Here is a 22,345-nt window from a genome sequence, read left to right on the forward strand (position 1 = left end):
AAACATATTGATGTGTTAAAATGGCCCAGTTAAAGCCCAGACCTAAATCCAAGTAAGAACCTTGGAAGACTTAAAGATTGATGTTCATAGGCCCTCTTCACCTTATCTCACTGAGCTTGAGGTATTTTGCTAAGAATGAGCAAAAAATGTGAATTTCTAGAAGTTGTTAGACAAAATATTGACTCAGGGCACTACTTTGAGTTGGTCTCTCACAAAATATGCATACGTTTTTGGTCATAATGTGACAAAATGTGAAAAAGTTCCAATGTAAGAATACTTTTCCAAAGCACTATATATTATTGTCTTTAGTTTAGGCCAAACAAAAAACATTAGAACCGTTAAGAATGTGGCCCTCAGGAGCCATCTTTTACGCACCTGTCTCTCCAGTCGTTCAGCCTTGGTGGACACACACTCGTGGTCTTTATGTTGATTGCTGGTGCACAGCCAGCAGACAAACATCTTGCACTGGCGACAGAAGAACTCCTGCAGGTACTTGTGCTGGGTGCAGATCTTCTCTGCCAGATTGCTGGTCGGCGGGATGAGCTCATGCTGCTTGAGAGACTTTTTGGTCTGATGGGGCTTCAGGTGGGTCTCGCAGAAGGAGCTCATACACACCAGGCAGCTCTTCAGGGCAGCACGTTGCTCTCCTTTGCACATGTCACACAGAACAGCTGTGGTGGACAGTTTGGATTTGGGTGTAGAGGACAACCCGCGAGCGCTTCGAATAGAATCCCGCACTTCTGATTTAAGGGCCCCTTTGCGGAGCTGCTCCACAGCCTCGGCCAGCATGGTGTTTCTGGACAAGGGGGGCTTGGGACAGAAGGTCTGCCGGCACTGGGGACAGCTATAGATCCCTTTGGGGTCATCCTTGCTCCAAAAGTCCTTAATGCAGGCCATGCAGTAGCTGTGTCCACAGGGTATGGTGACCGGATCATTTGGGAGATCCAGACACACGGGACAGTTAAACTGCTCCTCTGTCCACAGCTTTGCACTCATGGTGATGCAGCCAAACACAATCCGAGGCAGAAAAGGAAAGTTCAGAGATGTTTAGTTGAGATTTCTCAAGATTCCAGGCAGCAGAGTGGAGGAGAACAATCCAAATATGAAGGAAGGCTGGGTACCGTATGGATTCTCAGGAGGGAAATGCTGTGTCTCGGGTGAGAAAAAGCAAGAAGAAAAGATGGGTGGGGCCAAACTCACCAGGCAGGTCTAGCTGGGAAAACTGGTGTTGGCAGAATACTGTTGAATGCATGGAGGGTAAAGGTGTGAGTGTCTGGTCATTGTCATGTTCCTGTGATGAAGGACTACAGAAGGCATTCAAATTTCCATAAGGTTTCTTTCCTGGTTGCAGAAATGAAGATCCAGAGTGTAGAGATGCATTTATGGAGAGTTACAAACAACATGGGAAAAAATAAAAACAAAACCTGAATCTAGGAGCATAGAAGAGCAAATCGCTAAATACACACCAGTTACTTTGAGCAAGTCACAGGAACACCTTTAAAACTGGTAAAATGAGCATTCATGTAAGCTGTAGAGCACTGTAGTTTGGTACAGACGAGTTGCAACATTTAATGCTGTGAAAAAGTGTTTACTCGCTTATAAATGACTTTAGTTCTTTCTTTTTTGTCGCACTTAAATATTTCACATCACTTAACAAATCTTAATATCAGACAATCATAACCTGAGTAATACAAAGGTGCTGTTTTCTAATAATGATTTAATTTATTTAAAAGCAAGGAGTTACCTGAGGCAACCTGCTCAAACATGAAAAAGTAATCAACTCTTATTAAATTGTGAATTAACTATGATTAACCACAGTTGTTCAAAAGGTGAGTTTAATTTTAATAGCCACATTGAGGCCTGAATAATGCCACAATACTTATATATATATATATATATATATATATATATATAATATTTTGTAGACTGACAAGACAAACAACTTTTTTTATTTAAACTGATATAAAACTAACACATGATACCAGCAGGCAAATCATCAGGCCTCATGTTTCTCTCATCATACTACAGCTATCCAACATTTAATAGTATTCTGAAGCAGAAGCAGCACTGTCTGGATTGTAGAAACCAGCTTCCAGCTAGTGGAAAAAAATCAGGCTTTATTATTTTAGGAAATAAAGGTTTTCACATAGTTACAGGCACAGCAGCCTTATTAAAACTCAGCCTCATTATCCTGCTTTATTCAAAATTATTCAGAAACACCATTCATTAGAAGGTAATGAATGGGTGAATATCATAAGAGAGGACTGTTTTCTCTTGGAAATTTCATTTTTCTCAATTTGTTGTGATTTTTAACAACAGAATCATAAACCTTTGAGTAATGAGTGCCATGCTGCTGTAATCAATGTTGTTTTGTTATTCCAAATAAATAATACCCAGCAACACCTTTTTTTCCTCAAAACATAAAGGACAAACTCTGATCACAAACGAATTGATCCGTTTCTGTGGAGAGAGCTAAAACCCTCCACAGAAAGCAATACAAGTCTTGGGCGTGATCAAATTCTAAAGACCCCAATTGTGTCACTTTCTTCTGCTTAATCATGGTAATAATGTCTGTCAGAGCAGGTTTTGCATGTAATTCTTAAGTGTGGACAAAGTTTTAAGTGTATAACCAGAAAATCTGCTCCAAGAGGGCTTTGGGATTGTTGAAAATCTTTGTTTTTTGCATTTATTTGCTACCGATAGTTTGTGCTCATCTCATTACAACCGTCGGCACTTTCAATACAGATCCTCTTGTTGAACATGAGAGCACTGTTCAATCTATCCTCAAAAAATGAAAAAGGATAGCACAGCCCTTTAATAACTAAAAGAAAGAGGTGACCTGACAACGTAGTTGCTGTAAAACAGGGTTGTACTAATATCATAAAATAAAGACAAAACTCCACTGATGAAATTGTCTTTAGGATCAGATATTAGCGATTAGGACCAAACAAAGCAATTCTGCTGTCATTTAGTCATCCTTTCTGTTATCTGCTAAAAAGGCACTCTCTCCTGCTCTTATGGAGCCTGAATGAACTGAAAACATGTCCCGATATGTCATAGAAATAATTTTCTCTTGAACAGCTTTATCTGACTTCCTTTTAAGAACCTCAATGGTGCTCAAAATAGCTAACTTTATGTCTTTTGTCTTTCAGTTACAAAATAAATACCGGAAAGTGTTGTTAGGTTCACTAATTCGAAAAAGATTTTTTACTTATTGATTGTTCGGTCACCAGTAAAGGTAGATGCTGTCTGCCGATTTCTCTGCACATTTATAGTGAAAAGAATATGCTAGCATGAGCCGCTGCCTGTTTTCGAGAAGATTAGACCATAGTAGAAATGTTTGTTAAAAACACACAGCATCATGTTTGCCAAAAACCAAGAACAACATATCAGCACCAACATCTTTTGCGAACTGTAAACCATGGTGGTGGAGGTGTGATTATTTGGGGTTGCTTGAGGTATGAAATCTTTGGAGCCCTCAGGGAACTGAAGCTATGCTGTAAAGAAGAGTGCGTCCAAACCTCTTTGCAGCGATCTGAAAGGCTGAAAAAGTCACATGGTAAATAACCACGGAGAGTTATTGCTGCTGAAGCTGTTAAATCATGGGGTGTACTAAGTCATTTTTAGTATGTCCAGATATGGAAATATCTAGACTAGGAAGAGTGTTATCTTTTTTGTGCCATGACCATAATTGTGAGAAATAGAACCTTACCTTTAGAATTAAAGAAGAGCCACACAGGTGACTCCTTGGTAAATATGGCCCTGATTTATGTCCTTGACAGGGAGACATGAGAGCAATGTGCTCACAGAGAAGTGCTGGAGGAAGCTGGAGTGCATCTGGCGAATGTCCCCCTCTCCTTAGTGGTGAACTCCATTAGGCTAGAAGAGCAAAACTGTCGTCATCAGGCAGGGTGGCCTGGAAAGGAGGCTTTCCGGGGAACCAGAAAACATGGAGAAGACCGTAGCTTCAAGATATTGAAAATGCCGGGGCTTTTTGGTCCTCAGGCAGTTAAGTTGAAGTATGGTCCTTTTGTTTTGTCACAGCGTGGACGTAGACAAGTTGGGGTGAGTTTCCACCAGAGCAGCAGGTCTTCCTGCCACTGGCTGGACTTTAAGGACAAGACTTCCCGCCGTTAAGGAACACAAATACCATAAATCTACTGTTGGCAGCTTAATTACTTTATATCTGAGAAAAATGAACCCATCTTTAAAAGGCCTTCAACTCAATTGGGACATTCCTCCATCTTTCGAGAGTAGAAATTGTTGACGACTTCACTGGTGACATCACGGCTTTCAGTCAGTTGAGAAAGAAATGTTCTCTGCAGCATGTTTTAAGAAGGAAACAAAATATATTTGGATACATGTCAGGATATTAGGGCAACAAAACAGTCTTGGGTTTATTCTATTGCAGTAATTCTAGTCATATCTGCTGTGTCTTGCAAATGTATACCTACCCCGTGATGTTTTTTCACATTTTGTCCCGTTACAATCACTTATTGCCCCATATTTAGTTTCATCTACCTTCTTATATCTCTGCCCTGCATCTCCGTCCCTGTCCCACAGCATGATACTGACACCATCGTGTTTCATGGCTGGGATTTTATGTAGGGGTAACACATAAAAGGGGGCTGAATACAAACATATGTGACACTGGTAAATGTTTCATTTGTAAAAATTGTTGTTTTGCGGTAGTAGTTTAGATTAATTGCGCATTTATAAGTTATTCATGTTACCAATAATTTCATCCAAATAACCTTTAAATCAAAGAAGAAGTCTTCAGAAAAAGTAATATATTTTCAGGTTTTGCTCAAACATAAATACTCGTGCCATTTACAGTGTGGGAGCAGCTTTTCTCCTCACATCAGGTTGGCCCCGGAGACCCCCACCGCTAACAGCATGGTCCAAAGGGTCGCTGCAGCGGTGGCTGCCGCACCGTTAAAGGTCTTGTCGTGGGCGTAGGTGATAATATGCAGAGCCCCGCTGTAGGCCTCCTCGCAGGTCGGCTGGATTTGGTTCTCAGGGAGCTTGAAGCCATACGTGCCGTTATCTCTCAGCTCGAAGGTGAAGGTTAGGGGGATTTCCTGCATTCGGGCCCAGTCTCTGGATGAACCAGAGTTGGCATCTGTGGACAGGATTATGTTGGTTTGGTAAAATCGTTCAAACCTAACATTTAAAAGGAAATAAAACAGCTTTACACATACATAATACGTCTGGGGAGGTTCCTACGGTGTAGTTTTTCCCGTGGACCTTCAAAATGGCTTCAGCTGCACCCCGTCCCACCTTCATCTGAGGAATCAGACAGCAGCTTTTCTCAGATAATCAAAGAAATATTCAGAGAACTCTCCTCCTCATTGCTTTATTAAGCAAAACATAATGGGCAATAGCAAGGAGCTGTTTATCCAATAAGAAACGTTCTGTATTCATGACTTTATCTTGTTACTGACATATTATGGCAAAATGAGCAGAACGATTTGGCTCATTTGTGCTTGGCGCGAGTGAACGACAGCAGCGTGGACAAACACTTCGGTGGGGGTGTGCAAGAACACGGCAAGGAAACACTGCAGCCCAGTTCTATTCACAGTGGGCCTCGGCAAATGCCCACATAAGGACTAAGATGTTTTAGATGGAATCTGTTTTCATGTTGAGATCATATGAACATGTAGAGAGGTTTTCTGTAACATTTCTGGTGATGTTTAATTTTCCCTCTAATCAGATCCGGAGGGACGGTTCAGTTTTACAGTTACTGATATTTGACAATATGAGTGACAGCAATGATCAAGTGTCATAATATATAGAGCCTTCAATTTTTATTGCCAAACAGGATAGCACTTAGTGTTCTGTAACATTTCGAGGTTGGATCATACATACAATCTCTCAAGATCATCTAGGGTCCTGATAGTGTCCCCCTCAGTTCACCCCCCAGTTTTTCTCCAGGATTTAGTTCAGGGGACTAGGATGGCCATGGAAGGAGTTTGATTTTGTGTCTGCTGAATCATTTCTGTGTTGACCCTAACCATCTTTTGGATCATTACTCTGCTTAAAGACCCATTGACAACCTAGCTTCCATCTTTAGAGGAATAAAATCAAAATGTTCTTGTTAATTATTTACTATTAGCTTATTTTTGTCATGAAATTTTTTTTTCCTTTACAGTGTTTAACTTGAAATCAGGGTGCAGTAGTTAACTAAAACCTAATGACAACTGTTATAAAGCTACCTGTCTGAAGGCCCTGAAGCCAGGTAACCTATGGGGGTAAAGGTCACTAGGGCTGCACGCCACAGCTAAAAACCCACTCTGGATACATTTAGATTAAACCTAAGCTACGTTAAACATAAGCTGTAAGAGAAAGATTTTGTAAAGTTAATTTATTAGAGTTATTTGGAATATTTAATTTCTAATGATCTTAAAGGCTCTTAAAAGCTAATAGGAATAGAAAAAGGCCCACAGCATCACTTTAAGTGGGGTTTAAATTGGTGTTACTAAGTATATTCCTAGTGGCCATGATAATTCACTTAGTATGTGACACATTGTGGTATTTGTAGATTAGCCAGACTTAATACAAAACATTATGATCCTAATAATCCCGTTGGCATAAATAGAACTGACTGAAAATTTATTTTACAGACCATTAGTGTTTGGATTTGGCCGATACCTTGGGAAACCCCAACCCTCCTGTGTAACATGCAGAACCTGCAGGTGCATCTCCTGAAATTAAATTAAAGTAAAACTTCATTTATTTGTGTAATTAAGATCAAAACTTTGAACTGATGCTGTATATAAAGTTATTAAACACAGGGTTATACATTTGAAGTGTTTATTTCTGTTAACTCTGATTCTTATGTCTTTCAGCTAATAGTATCCCATACTTTAGTTTCTCAGAAATGTAAAATATTACATCAGACCAATAAAAAAAGGATTAATACAGAATTGCTGTTGTGGCCAGCAAAATTCACTGACACTCTCTACAAAAAGAATAAGCCAAAAAAGGTCATTGCTAAAGAGGTTGGCTTATCTCAGAGTGCTGTATCTAGCATATTACTGGAAGGTTTAGTAGAAGGAAAAACTGTGGCAGAAGATGCATAAGCAACTGGGATAATTGACTCCTGAAAGAGTGGAGAGGCACAGAATCCAAGTTGGTTGAAGTGAAGTTTCTACAGTCACTGATAGTTGCTGACAAGCTCTATAGAGATCCTGATGTTGTTTTCCAGCAAGGCTTTGCAAATTCTCAAGCTCCTACCCTCTACAGGTCCTTCTCAAAATATTAGCATATTGTGATAAAGTTCATTATTTTCTATAATGTAATGATGAAAATGTAACATTCATATATTTTAGATTCATTGCACACTAACTGAAATATTTCAGGTCTTTTATTGTCTTAATACAGATGATTTTGGCATACAGCTCATGAAAACCCAAAATTCCTATCTCACAAAATTAGCATATTTCATCCGACCAATAAAAGAAAAGTGTTTTTAATACAAAAAACGTCAACCTTCAAATAATCATGTACAGTTATGCACTCAATACTTGGTCGGGAATCCTTTTGCAGAAATGACTGCTTCAATGCAGCGTGGCATGGAGGCAATCAGCCTGTAGCACTGCTGAGGTCTTATGGAGGCCCAGGATGCTTCGATAGCGGCCTTTAGCTCATCCAGAGTGTTGGGTCTTGAGTCTCTCAACGTTCTCTTCACAATATCCCACAGATTCTCTATGGGGTTCAGGTCAGGAGAGTTGGCAGGCCAATTGAGCACAGTGATACCATAGTCAGTAAACCATTTACCAGTGGTTTTGGCACTGTGAGCAGGTGCCAGGTCGTGCTGAAAAATGAAATCTTCATCTCCATAAAGCTTTTCAGCAGATGGAAGCATGAAGTGCTCCAAAATCTCCTGATAGCTAGCTGCATTGACCCTGCCCTTGATAAAACACAGTGGACCAACACCAGCAGCTGACACGGCACCCCAGACCATCACTGACTGTGGGTACTTGACACTGGCCTTCTGGCATTTTGGCATTTCCTTCTCCCCAGTCTTCCTCCAGACTCTGGCACCTTGATTTCCGAATGACATGCAGAATTTGCTTTCATTCGAAAAAAGTACTTTGGACCACTGAGCAACAGTCCAGTGCTGCTTCTCTGTAGCCCAGGTCAGGCGCTTCTGCAGCTGTTTCTGGTTCAAAAGTGGCTTGACCTGGGGAATGCGGCACCTGTAGCCCATTTCCTGCACACGCCTGTGCACGATGGCTCTGGATGTTTCTACTCCAGACTCAGTCCACTGCTTCCGCAGGTCCCCCAAGGTCTGGAATCGGCCCTTCTCCACAATCTTCCTCAGGGTCCGGTCACCTCTTCTCGTTGTGCAGCGTTTTCTGCCACACTTTTTCCTTCCCACAGACTTCCCACTGAGGTGCCTTGATACAGCAATCTGGGAACAGCCTATTCGTTCAGAAATTTCTTTCTGTGTCTTACCCTCTTGCTTGAGGGTGTCAATAGTGGCCTTCTGGACAGCAGTCAGGTCGGCAGTCTTACCCATGATTGGGGTTTTGAGTGATGAACCAGGCTGGGAGTTTTAAAGACCTCAGGAATCTTTTGCAGGTGTTTAGAGTTAACTTGTTGATTCAGATGATTAGGTTCATAGCTCGTTTAGAGACCCTTTTAATGATATGCTAATTTTGTGAAATAGGAATTTTGGGTTTTCATGAGCTGTATGCCAAAATCATCCGTATTAAGACAATAAAAGACCTGAAATATTTCAGTTAGTGTGCAATGAATCTAAAATATATGAATGTTAAATTTTCATCATTACATTATGGAAAATAATTAACTTTATCACAATATGCTAATATTTTGAGAAGAACCTGTATGTCAGGATAACTTATTACAGACATTTAAGGAAAAGGAGCTCCAGCCAAGTAATGAATGAATATACTATACAGTAAATGTAAAATACATTTCAGTAGCCTAACTTTAATTTCTTTACGAGCTCTAAGCTATAATCATCAAAATTAACCAAAGCAAATAATAAAACTTAAACTTTGTGTTTAATATATAAGATAAATGTTTCATATTTTGTATCACAAATGTTTTGCATTTTTTATTTAATTTCAGAAATAAACAAACTTTTCTATGATATTTGAGCTCAGTGAGAAGTGTTTGTAGGACTCAGTTTTCATAATCCACCCCTCTGTTGAGTTCAGTCTATAGAGCTTTATAGTTCAAAAGACTATCAAAGAGTGAATGATGAGACTGTGTAACCTGCCAGCTTAAGAAACAACAATACTGCCTGAATGCTTCCCTCTGCCACAGGCCAGAAAAAACTGAGGAACCTTCATCATTCTGTTTTGCATACAATAACTCCTTGTGGAAGTTGGCGCTTTTAGGTTATTACCTGCATTATTCCTGCTCCAGCTCTCATATGCTACTATCAGTGTTTCCAAGCTCCCTCCTGCATGTTGTGCTTTGCTGTTTGCAGATTAGGGTTATGATGGATGTAGGTTATTTACTCAGAGTAAACTTATTACATATTTCATCATGCAACTGTTTCAGAAACTTAAATAACTTTTGCAATTTGTATAAAGTGAACCTAGATTACATTCCGCAAATAATTATCAAGATCTGTGGAAATGTGCACATATGGGTGCAAAAACTCCAAGTACAGATGGTCCTGCAAGGGTATGGAATATTGCACGTGCAAAGCATGCATGATTGTATGCCGGGATGTAAATACCAGCTCATCGTAGTTGGAGGCAGTGAAGTCGGGGTGTCCGTAGGGAACCAGGAGCAGCTGGCCGTAGGAGTGGATGGTGAGGAAACACAGGAAGTCTTCCTTTCGGCTTCCAACAAAGTAAGTGATGGCCTGGGCCTCGGGCTCTGAGATGGGCCCTCTCCCACAGTAGATGTTGGAGCTGCAGTTAAACGACACTCCGACAGCTGTGAAAGAGGCCAGAAAAGAGAAAAGTCACACCACTCCTCCCTACTGACACAAACTAGCAAGTTGTTTCACAATGCCAAGCTCAACAGAGGGGACGATACTGATGAGACACTTACTCCCCCAATTGGCATCAAAGTTGCGGTTGAGATCTGTGCCGTAGCAGTCGCCTGAAGGTCCTGGTGACCTGTTCTTTCTCCACAGTCGGGTCTGAACAGATCAGAGTGTTCAGTCAGCTGTATCTAAATTCAGCAATGCAAGAAATTAACCACTTGACATTCTCTGAATATGAAACTGGCGATGTCTCTTATAGTTTGGGCATGTGGATCATCGGAAATCATCTTCTTCAATGATTAAACCGCAACTCATTTTTACTTGAGTGCCGTTTTCCTGATAGCATATCCTCTCATATCCTCCTCATATGCAGCTTCAGAGCTTTGTTAGAGATCAACTGAATTTGATTTGACAAATATCCATCAAGATATAAGCACTGACTGAGCTGTCCTTCCAGGAGTAGATGTAGCCGTCTATGTTGAGCACCGGCGTGACGTAGAAGTCCATATTCGTCAACATCGTTTCCATTTTAGCATCTGTTTTGTATGTTTGGAGAATCTGATTCAAAAGAAAACAGATTAAAAAAGCTTTATTCTGCATAAAATGTCATATTGTCCCAGCTGTAACTTTTCAAATTTTGTCACGTTACTACCACAAACTTAATTAGAATACAAACAGCATCAAAGCAGCAAATGTTCCCATGGTAACTCAGGAGGAGCTGCACAGAATCAAAGCTTGTGTGGGAGAAACGGCGGACAGCACAAATATTACTCATTCACTCCACAAATTTATGGTGCTCTGTTTAGATGACACCAAAATTCGTTTTGGCCCACATACAAAATGCTATGTATTTGACAATTAACATGCCAAAATATGGTGGTGGCAGCATCATGCTGTAGGGATATGTTTCTTCCACAGGGATGGAAGTTGATTGGAGTTGAGTTGGGAGGATAGTTGGAGCTAAATACGGGGGAAATCCAGGAAGAAAACTTGTTAGAGGTTCCAAAAGACTTGAGACTGTCACATAAAACCTAAATCAATGACGTTTAACTTTGTGGTTGTAACAAAATATGAAAAAGTTCAAGGGGAAAGAACACTTGCAATGTGCTGTACATCCAGTTATGTTTTACAGTTCTCTTACCTGTCTGACAAAGTACTGGCAGAAGGCCGGAGCAATCCATTCTCTAGCATGAATACCACAGTCCATCCAAATGGCCTTCTTTTTGGCTTCAGTCTTCAAACCAATCTGGAAAACCAGTTCAAGCACCTCTAAATATCAACAGATTCCAGTCTTTTGACCAAATGCATTTATTTAATCCAAATTTGGTTCACCCTCAGCAAGCTAATAGTCCTGTTCTCATAGGTCTTCCCGTAGTCCACTATGGTCACAACATCAGGGTGATCCTTCTCCATCTGAGCCATCCAGCTGCTGATCTGTAAGGTGGAACATCAATGGACTTTAATCATTGACATGTGTTTTAGCATGTGCGAAAGCAGTGATCGGGTTCTCTTACCTCATCCATTGGATGGTACTTGTAGTAATCATACTCCGCTCTGTTGTTTAAAGCACGAAATACATGAGAACCTACCTATACTTCTGTACTTTGATAAGAACAAATCTCTTAACGGAAAAAAATTTCAAACAAATACAACATTGGGGGAATTTTCATAATTAAAACCCACCTCTCCAGCGTTGATGCCCCCACTGTTAACAGCAACGCCACAAAGCTCAGACCCACCATGTTCAGCATTGCCACTTAGTCAAAGGAAACAGCCAGACTGCCCACTTGTTACCGTCAGACTCACTTCCCTTTGCAAAGCCTTAATGTACATGTTTATCTGATAAAGGATGACCTTTGCCTCTCCTATAGAGTGTTAGTGACAGGATGTCACAGGATGTAGTGCTAGCAGCACTGTCCTGTCCTGTCCTATGGTTAATGCCTAATCTTTTAGGAGCCTTTATTACTTTACACCTTTGTTTGTGGAGGGTATTTGCTCTGCAAGCATGCTCTCATAAGCTTGGTTTTTAGGAGAGTCAAACGACTGTCCTGGGAGCTGACACTTGGATCAGGCTTTACCGTCACACCCAAACCAGCCGTGTTTCAGTTGCAAGTTACAAATCTAGTCAAACCAGCAGAAAGCAGTGAAGCATTACAAAGTGAAATGATACAGTTTTAGTTTTTAAGGGTTTTAGAAATCAGAATCTGAAAAGTGTGGCATGCATTTGTATATTTGTCTATCCAGAGAGTGAAACTTCTGCCCATCCTTCATCGCAAAATATCTAAAGCACATTTAGACTGGATTGAGAGAAAATGTGAACATAAACTTTGAAGTCACGCCACAGCTTCTCAGATGGATTTAGGTCTGGACCTTGATCACACCACTATGATACATAAACAGAGCTCCAAAAGATCTTTAAAATGGATGTTAAAAACCATTGGTTTAGTGGTTTTTATGGGTCCAAGCAGAAAGAGTGGCCTTACATCATGAGACGATTATACTGTTTACCTGCTGATGTGGACCAGTCAAGTACAACTTCCTCTGAAAATTAGGTAAGTTTAGTATTTTGGATTGGACTGTGGAAGTAAGTTCACACAGCAGGACAGAGAGAGAGAGCTACAGCTCGTCTTATCTTATTTATGGTGAGTTGTTGCATTAACAGAGCCGAACCAACTATTGCAGGCCTCAGTGCAGCTTTTGTTCTGATCAGTGGAAATCTTTCTAAACAGGACTGAAAGCTGATTAAACAACCAAAACCCAGATGTTAGTGGATTTCAGGTATGCTTTTTGACAAGTGTTAATAAAGTTTATCCTTGCAGGAAGATTTTTTCACTGAACTTTTAGATGAGATATAACCACAAATAAAGTAATCCATCTCTGTAGATTATCAGTCATCTAGGCTGTAAACACAGTATCATGGCTTTACTAATGGGAAAAGAGCAAAGGTCCAACACAAACACAAAGTATTTCCACAGTACTCCTTGCAGTTAAGACAGTGTTATCCTTTAAAATCAGATAATCTTTGTTGTTGTTGTGGGTCCAACAGCTTCCTCTGTTTGATATGTGTAGCAATGAAGAGGTTCTCTGACCTCAACTAAATCTTCACTGAAAGCATGAACCTTTTAGAAGAATCTGTAACATCACATCACTGATTGGCCAATCGAAGCAGATGGTCAATGAGCACAATCAGTGACTGAACTGGCGGAATGAGAAATATTCACATAGTCATAGCTTCTGGAGGGAACAGCAGGTAGCAATCAGCGCCCCTTGTGCAACCTCAAATAAGCTAACACACTTTGCCAACTGTGGCACAACAGTATGACCCTTGGCCTTAAATTGGGTGTCTTTTTGTAACAACTAATTTTTAATTCATGTCTTAAAGAAGGCTAGTAATTTGTCAGAGATCAAGTGGACTGTGGTACATCAAAGAGAGTGGCAAAGTCATTTTTTCCACATTTTGTCACATTACAACCACAAACATAAATATATTTTATTGTGGAATTTTATGTTAAAGACCAACACAAAGTAGTATACAATTGTGAAATGAAAAACTGAAAAGGGCATTGGGCAAAAGTATTTAACCCCCTGAGCCAATACCTTGTGGAACCAAGTTTTGCTGCAATTACAGCTGCAAGTCTTTTAGGGTATGTCTCTACCAGCTTTGCACATCTAGTGACTGAAATGTTTTCCCATTCTTCTTTGCAGAACAGCTCAAGCTCAGTCAGATTAGATGGAGAGCATGTCTGAACAGCAGTTTTCAGATCTTGCCACAGATTCTCGATTGGGTTTAGGTCTGGACTTTGACTGGGCCAATCTAACACGTTAATATGTTTTGTTTTAAATCATTCCATTGTAGCCCTGGCTTTATTACTAGGGTTGTTATCCTGCTGGAAGGTGAACCTCCGCCCCAGTCTCAAGTCTTTTGCAGACTCCAACAGGTTTTCTTTCAAGATTGCCCTGTATTTGGCTACATCCATCTTCTCTGCAACTCTGACCACCTTCCCTGTCCCTGCTGAAGAGAAGCACCCCAAGAGCATGATGCTGCCACCACCGTATTCGACAGTGGGTATGATGTGTTCAGAATGATGTGCAGTGTTACTTCTCCGCCACACATAGTGTTTTGCATTTTGGCAAAAAAGTTCAATTTTGGTCTCATCTGACCAAAGCACCTTCTTTCACGTGTATGCTGTGTCCCCAACATGTCTTTTGGCAAACTGAAAACAGGACTTCTTGTGGTTTTCTTTTAAAAATGGCTTTCGTCTTGCCAATCTTCCATAAAGACCACATTTGTGCAGTGCACGACTAATAGTTGTCCTGTGGACAGATTCCCCCACTTGAGCTGTGGATCTCTGCAGTTCGTCCAGAGTCACAATGAGCCTCTTGGCTGCATCTCTGATCAGTGCTCTCCTTGTTTGGCCTGTATGTTACGGCCTTGTCTTGGTAGGTTTAAGTTGTGCCATACTATTTCCATTTCCAGATGATGGATTGAACAGTGCTCTATGATATGTTCAATGCTTGGGAAATCTTTTTATAGCCTAAACCTGCTTTAAATGTCTCCACAACTTTATCTCTGACCTGTCTGGTGCTTTCCTTGGTCTTCATGATGCTGTTTGCAGCCCAATATTTCTCTTAACCTCTGAGGCCGTCACAGAGCAGCTGTATTTGTACTGAGATTAGATTACACACAAGTGGACTCTATTTAGTCATTAGCAAATTGGTTGCACTCAGAGTAAAAGGGGCTAAATCCTTTTGCACAACGCACTTTCAGTTTTTTATTTGTAAAAAAGAGAAAAAAAAAGAAATCATGCATAATTTTTGTTCCACTTCACAATTGTATGCCACTTTGTGTTGGTCTTTCACATAAAATTCCAATAAAATATATTTATGTTTGTGGTTGTAATATGACAATATGTGGAAAAGTTCAAGGGGTATGAATACTTTTACAAGCCACTGTAGAGGCTGCAGAAGACCTGAGATTAGGCAGCTGTTTACCTTTCAGCCCTAAACATACAACCAGAGCTACAATGGAATGGTTTAAGATCCAAATAAATTCATGTGTTAAAATGGCCTAGCGCAACCTATTTAGCTCAGCTTCTTGATTATTGCTCAATACTTTAGTCATGGTCATTGTGACCTACTGATTCTGTTTCTTAGCCTTGGAGATGCCAATAATAGCCACGCTGGTCTGTAGTTGCATCCTCCCGTCACTGTCAACATGCAGCTGGCTCTCGTCACTCCTTGTCATCCTACAGTTCTTTCCCTAATCTGCTCAGTCTTAAACTTTACACAGTATTACACATTCCATTCTTCAGCTTCCAGCATTTACTTTAAAACACAGTTACAAAATCATCACTTCATTCTCTTTATTCATGCTTTAATGTTATATTTCTTTCATATATAGCTGATTGAGAATGTCAAACTTAATGTTTTTCCTCTAATTCTCAGTTCTTAACCACATTTCAATCATACGTCTTTTAACTTGTTAATCAAAGACTACTAATTTTATTCAATACATGTGAAAGAATATAAAATCATCATAGATCATTTCTTTGGATATACTTGTTTATATTTTTGCAAAAGATAAGACAGATAACATGTGGCAGATAATATGTGGCTCCACACAGGCCTCTCCAGTCTCTCAGCTCCAGAATATGAGAACATGCTTGTTTCACTCCCCACTGCTTCAACTGTGTGTTTTAATAATTATTGCATGGATTATACATAAGGATATAAGGATATTTATTGTAACTTTTATGGAGTTAACTGTGAGCAGTTACTAAATATTGCATGGATTACATGGAAAGATCTCACCTTATTTTGACAGTCTGGACCTTAATCCAAGAATTAGAAATCACTGTTTACCAGTGTTTTAAGTGTCAGATCTGAGTTTAAGCTTTTAGCCACTTTTTGAGTGCACCCCATTTGTATTAAAGGTATCAAATCCAAAGTGAGAACCTCCAGACACCCAAACACAGAGCAAAAGAGTCCACGGTCGCTCTCCTGTCTTAAAGTGTTCTTGGTGGGCTGACAGAAGCAGTGTTTTCTGTGTCCAGATGCGTCTCTCAGCCAAAGAGATGGGCCAATTCTCCTCTGCATCAGCAACAGTCAAGGTGGGTCGGGCATCTGATCACGATGCCTTCTGGACCGCTTTCTTTGGAGGTTCTCTGGGCATGTTGCCGGCCAACCGGCAATTGATGGTGCAGCTGGAAGTCGCTCATTGGAGTTGCTGTCTGTTGTGCATTTACAGCTGCTGATCCGCATTTTCTGAGGGAGGTAGGCAGGTCCTTGTTATGTTTTTCCTACAAACGCTGATATTTCAACCCAAGAGGTCTTCAGTGATGATCACTCTCCATGGCCTCTGTGCGGATGGTTACTAGACTGTGATTGGCTTTACTTGATATCCTAAAATCCCTAAAATGTCTTTTGGTATTTAAAATCAGGTTCCTGATGTTACACCCTGCCTCTATGTTGTGAACCTCCTCTTCATATGTATAAGTCAGCAAGTAATGACATACTAAACTCTTATCTCTATGACATTTCATGTCTGACCTCGTACCGCTGGCAAATGCTTGGCTCTCCATTTAGGAGGAAATCTCCCTCCACAGTGCCGCATCATTCCTTCTTCCTGGATGATCCACTGGCTGACTGTAAAGGAATGTGCCCAGTATCTCAGTTCATTCTCCCCAGCTGCTCTACTTTCAGTTAATTAGTGTCACCGGTCCTTGTACCAGTAATCCCACCATGCCTGAGTATGTATCTTCCCGTTTTTTTCAGTCATCGCCAGATCCTCGTGTTGCTATCATCTGTCTCATTCATTGGCTCATTGTTGTTTCCCTAAGGCCCACCTACAGGTGTTTCTAAGAGTTTCCCCTTGAATAAAATGTTATTTCACTATGATTCTGTTATCTCCTCCCTGCTTTCCGGTTCTACAGGACTGGCAACATAGACCAGTTTCAAAGCTTAGTCTAATTATTTAACATATTATTTTGTAGATCATTTTAGGTTTAGTGTTAGCTTTTGCAACACTCACAAAAGCAACAGGTTAGTGCACTTCCCAGAAGCAATAAGTAATGCCAGATATAGGGTTCTGAAAAATGATTTATTCATAATTATCAAAGGCAATATGTTTAGAGGTATTGCCTTCCACAAAGGTCTTTGAAGCAGTGCTTAGCAATTCCTAAACAAAATCCAAGTTTTAGTACTTGGAAATTAATTAACGAAGGAATCCTGCCTTGTCTTTTTTTTCTCACGTTCAGTTATAGTCTGAAGAGGAGAATGCTTGCCATCTTTTCCAACGCCTTGGCAGACCAAGTCTTTGTTCCTCCACCTTTGCTGACATGTGCATCATGTCTTTCTGTGAGTTGCTCATAAGATATAGAGACAAGACCTGTCTGAGCCAAAGCACGGTGTACACGAACCCGGTTTGTGTCTATGTGTGTTCAAAACACACAGCACAGCCTCTTTCTTCAGAATGACAGATAAAAGCTCTAATGCTTTAGGAGGAGAGAGACAAACCACTCTGTTGCACTTCGAAGCAACCTTAAAAAACAACTTCTTCTCTATAGGCTGTGTTGCATACACTTCCAAACATGAATGCCTAATTTTACTGCAAGCATCTAATAGCTTATGGAACTTTGCAGCCAAGAAATTAAATGACTGTTAACAGCATTAAGTGAATTAACTTTTACCTAAGGACATTTTGTTCTATAGGGATGCAAAAATATAGACGAGGTTTAAGTTATTGAATAATGTAATTATAGTCCTCCTCACGGTTTAGCGAGCTTGTTAACCTGCAGTGGCAGAGGTACAGCAGGAAAATATTTTTGTGAACATTCCTGAGGCGTTTAGAGTTCTCATGGATCATTCTGAAAGTCAACTCCGTCTGGGTTACAATGACGTGCTATGAATTATATCTTGGCCATTTGATTTGTGTTGGACTTATTCATTGATTTCTTTGGACTCATGCCTCACTTTTGGCTTCCTGAGTATTAGATGAGAGTCTGATTTACAGGGCACCACACAGCTTAATAGGTTGAGATGGGGCCCTACAGGCCCTTCATGTTGCTGGCCCAGGTTTGCAGAGCCTTTACTGTCTGCTAACTCATTTGTCTGTCCCTAAGTACCCAAGAGCACTAGTAATGCAAATATAATTGAAATATACATTTACTCAAGCACAGTGAACAAATCCGGTTAAAGTCTGGCCGTGTAGACTGATGGGAAGCTAGTGCTACAGTTAGCTTACTGTAGTGTTAAACAGGCAGTAGAGGAAAACAGTGCCTCTGTTCAAATATATCAAACAACCAACATGTTAAAAATTTTAAAAAACCATAAATGTGCAACGTTTCAAATCCATGTTAGTAGGATTTCCTACAATTCAATGCCAAAAAAGAGTGGCATTAAATTATTAACTGAATTTGACTGTATTTCAATTGAATTGAATTGGATATTATGTAATTGACTATATCATTGTGTTGTATTGGAATGACTTGGGCTTACTTTAATTAAGTCTGGACTAAATAAGATTGTAACAAGTCTAATTATTTATAATTGGATCAGGAACATAAATTCACAAGAAATGAATATGCATGTAAACATACTGGGAGAAACGTAGTCATAATTTATGATTCACTTGAAAACAAGTTGCGTTAATGCAGAATTTAAAAATGATCAAGTGTGGAGGACATGAAAGCGAGGTCAGTGGCACTGTGGTGGCTGGTGGTCTGACCTGCAGATGAGTCTCCAAAGAAATGTTGATAACGGTCTCAACAATAAGCCACCTCTGAACTGGATATAAATTGGACTTGTCTGTCTTTACCATGCCATGAACAAGGATTTGCCCCCTCACAGACGTTTTGCTCCTTTTTTTTTTTTACCCTTGGGAACAATAACAATGTTTTCATTCTGTCATAGAAAAGAATTTTCGAGCACGGAGAGCCTGTCTAAGGTCATGGCATACTATATCTATAATTATCTATATATAATTTGATTTAAATCTAGTCTTTGATTAGGCCACTTCAAAACCATTATGTTTTTTGAGATATTCAGAGGTGGACTAGCTAGTGTGCTTTGGATCATTGTCCTGCTTCATAACCGGAGTGAGTCTTAGCAGCCCCAGACCATCACACTACAGTTACCATTATTGAATTTGTTAAAAATATGAAATGTTAGGAATAAGAAAAACACAAAAACAGGAGAAATCTGTAAGCGGGCAAATACTTTTCACAGTACTGCATATTAAACAGGCATTATATAAATAAACTGAACACAAGTGACCTGCATTGAACTGAATGAGCAGCAGTTCCTGGGTGGTTCCAAATTAAATAAAGGTTTGCTGGCTGTAACAGATTCAAGGCACTGGGCAACAATGCTGGATTCAATCTGCATACCATTATATGCTGAAAGCATCTTACACGATTGAGTTGCATGCCACAGGAATTTATGTGAATCTATACAAAACCCGATAAACACTCAGACTAATTTGCAAAGTAACTAACAGTACTGTCAATGAAATCTTACTAATTACCTACAGAAAGAGAGGTTTGAAACTAGTGAAGAGGCGGTTTCCATCTACTCTTTGTTCCTATGTTAAAGTCATGGATTAATATTGCGTGGAATTAAAGATCAAGATTCCAACATTATTAATTTTTAGAGTTAAAAAACAATAAACCTGTACATTTATTAGATTCATGTCATGTGAGAGAACTTGAGAACTCATTTCCCTCTCTGACTGCCTTTCTAAACCTGATGATGAAAGCAGTTATTATATCAGTCATTTTTATGCTTAAATGAACTGACACATTGTCACAGAATCAAATTAAATTCAGGTACTTGCAGCTTGAGTTCACTGAGTAATTGAAAGGAAGCAAGGAAGACATTTTTATCCCAATCAATGTGCGAAACAAAATGGTGATTATTTCACATTGTTCTGCAGGATCTTTTACTGTATCTGTCCTCAGGTTAGGGGCACACATAATTCATCATTTTGTTGTGATTATGAATATGAATATATTATTTAATATTTAATGTTAACACTTAATATTTTATTAAATAATATTTCGGTCTGTTAAGGGTTGTCCTGTGAATACCAGCCCAATAAGGCGATGGTATTAGGACAAAATTGAAAGGGATGAGCCAAGCTCTGACATTATTGAACAGCAAAACTCTGCACACACAGAATGAATTCACACAATTTTTTAAAATACAAGAATTTATTAACAAAAAGAAGTCAACTCAAAGTCAAATATATTTCAATCAACAAACTCTTTACTATGCTAAAACAATCCAACTAACTACCAAGCAAAGTGAAAGAATAAGGAAGACTAATGGGCTGTTTACAATATAAACAAGTAAATCAAAGAGTGATGTAATACTACCATGCAATATTTACACAAGTTGGGTAGCACAGCAGCTTCCAGAGATCCAACACGGCACGTCAAAGTTTCAATAAAAAGGTTACATGCACATATAATTCAGAACACCTTAGATTAAATGGCGAATTTAATCGCACTAAAACTTGCTGTACCCTGCCCAGACTTTCTAAGAAAGAAATAAAAATAAAGGATGGGTTTTACTTGTCGTTGTCTTCCTTCTGAGCAGAGTTGAAGAGAGGAGAAAAAAAGTTGGAAGTTAATGTGCGTCCACAGTTAACTTCAGGAAGAGCGGTCAATTTTCGTCCTTTGTCCTCCTTGGCAAAAAGGAAAAATATGATCTGACCGTCAGCAGTCGGCTAGAACCGAGCATGGAGGGAAAGTTGCGTCTCCTTGAAACTCCGTGGTTTTGGTTACGTGTTAAACTCACGTCTTCGATCGGCAAAGTGAAATTTCTGGCCTTCTCATTCCAGAAACCTTGTTCATGAATTTTTCGTTGGCCAACGAAGGAGAATAAATGAAATCCACTCGGGACTCTTCTCCAGTTGATGCTTCAGTTGCGTGGTCACCGCGTCACGGTCTCCAGCTAAAGGCGAGCCCTCAAAATGGGCGCCTTCCTATTTAGTGTCTTGTGACGTCAGACTTGGGACGCCCAGTCATATCAGACGCGGTGCCCGCCGGGATTTGAAAGAACAGGCTATCCTGCGGTACAAAATGGCCGATGACGTTGAAAAGGGCATAGTGGCATCCAGCAAAGTGCAAATGGTCCAATATTAAGTAAACAAATGGTCCAACACCAGATCTGACCCTGTCCCTGCTGATGACCCTGTCCCTGGTTCCCACTGTGACACATGGTGATGCTGGCACCACCATGTGTCACAGTGGGACATATAGGTGCTAGATCATCCGTAGTAATAGTGCCATTGGTTGAATTACATTTTTTAGGGGTATGAGAGTAAAGGAGACTAAATATAAATGTACAATACACTTTCAGATTTGCATTTTTATAAAAAACCAAATTACTTTCAATTTCAAAATACCAACAAAAACCTCAAATGAGATACAATGTTCTCACCCAAATAGTTCAAAAACCTCAGACATAGCAATCTTGACCTGTGCAAAACCCCTTAGGGCAGCAGAGATCAATAAGCTAGTGCTGCAAAGCACAACAATGATTGCTCGAGAGGAAGAGGACGAACGAAACTTTTGGCAATGCTTTAATAGGCTGCTATCAGTGTTTGGAAAAAAACACCAGAACATTAGTCAAGCTGGAGCAACGCACATACACACACATATATAGATATACCTCCCACACATTAGAGCAGGATAAAAGCAGCGAGCACACTTGTAAAACTATCACCAGGGCCGACAGCAACTTCCTGACAAAAACAAACCATGCAGCATACCTCCCCCACAGAACAAGCTGCCCCCCCGATCCCTGCTGCCTCCGTACTATTGATATCTGTTTCTCAAGAGGTAACTCATGAAGTAAATTAAATCCTGAGGCTTTCTCAAATTGTTCCCCTTAAACAAAGCCATCATGCTGCACCTCAGAAGCTCCCGAACATCTCATTGTTTTCTTGCAGGTCTGCCAAATGGAAATGTAATAGTTGTTCCACAGACTTAAAAAAACAAAATCTCCAATACATTTTCTACTTTTAAACAACACATTTCAAATCAGTCGGTGTGTAAACAGGACGGTGGGTTCATATACAATGTGTAAACCGCTCTCATCAAAAACACAGGATGTGCAGTATCCATGGCTTCATAGCCACGGCACCATGCTGTTCTTTAAAACACCAGACAATTTAAGGAAGAGAGCTTGTTACGTTTCTGTGAACCTCTTCAAATTGTGGCTGATTGACCCACTCGCCACCGCACATGCTGGAAGATTTGAAGGTTGCTCCCTGGTGCAGAAAATACAGCTGCATCCATTCTCTGGGAGACAGCGATAAAAACGATATTCTACACTAAAATGAACCAAAATGAATCCTGACAAATCTGA

The 22,345-nt window shown here is 40.0% G+C and overlaps 2 protein-coding genes across 5 annotated transcripts in view; both read right to left on the bottom strand.

Annotated features, from left to right (window-relative positions):
• The window catches only part of trim25l (tripartite motif containing 25, like), an 11,577-nt gene extending 7,134 nt beyond the window's left edge, over nt 1–4,443 (bottom strand). Inside the window, exon 1 of the mRNA XM_047355755.1 lies at nt 376–4,443. Within this exon, the coding sequence (XP_047211711.1) occupies nt 376–996 (621 nt within the window). The 5' untranslated portion in view covers nt 997–4,443. The remainder of the gene's footprint in view (nt 1–375) is intronic.
• Nucleotides 4,444–4,582: 139 nt separating this feature from the next.
• Nucleotides 4,583–22,345, bottom strand: part of cpo (carboxypeptidase O) — a 54,057-nt gene continuing 36,294 nt past the window's right edge. For 2 of the 4 annotated variants that reach the window (XM_047355760.1, XM_047355761.1), the window contains exons 3-10: nt 11,488–11,527; nt 11,306–11,407; nt 11,115–11,219; nt 10,415–10,531; nt 10,039–10,129; nt 9,719–9,921; nt 5,202–5,286; nt 4,583–5,122 (exon numbers count right to left, since the gene is read on the bottom strand). In XM_047355760.1, the coding sequence (XP_047211716.1) occupies nt 4,857–5,122; nt 5,202–5,286; nt 9,719–9,921; nt 10,039–10,129; nt 10,415–10,531; nt 11,115–11,219; nt 11,306–11,407; nt 11,488–11,496 (978 nt within the window). In that variant the 5' untranslated portion in view covers nt 11,497–11,527 and the 3' untranslated portion in view covers nt 4,583–4,856. Of the gene's footprint in view, nt 5,123–5,201; nt 5,287–9,718; nt 9,922–10,038; nt 10,130–10,414; nt 10,532–11,114; nt 11,220–11,305; nt 11,408–11,487; nt 11,528–11,656; nt 11,804–22,345 lie in introns of those variants that run through there. The other 2 variants (XM_047355759.1, XM_047355762.1) reach the window with 2 other exon arrangements.

The sequence above is a fragment of the Girardinichthys multiradiatus genome, chromosome 24, assembly GCF_021462225.1.
Source record: "Girardinichthys multiradiatus isolate DD_20200921_A chromosome 24, DD_fGirMul_XY1, whole genome shotgun sequence".
Taxonomy (NCBI): Eukaryota; Metazoa; Chordata; class Actinopteri; order Cyprinodontiformes; family Goodeidae; genus Girardinichthys; species Girardinichthys multiradiatus.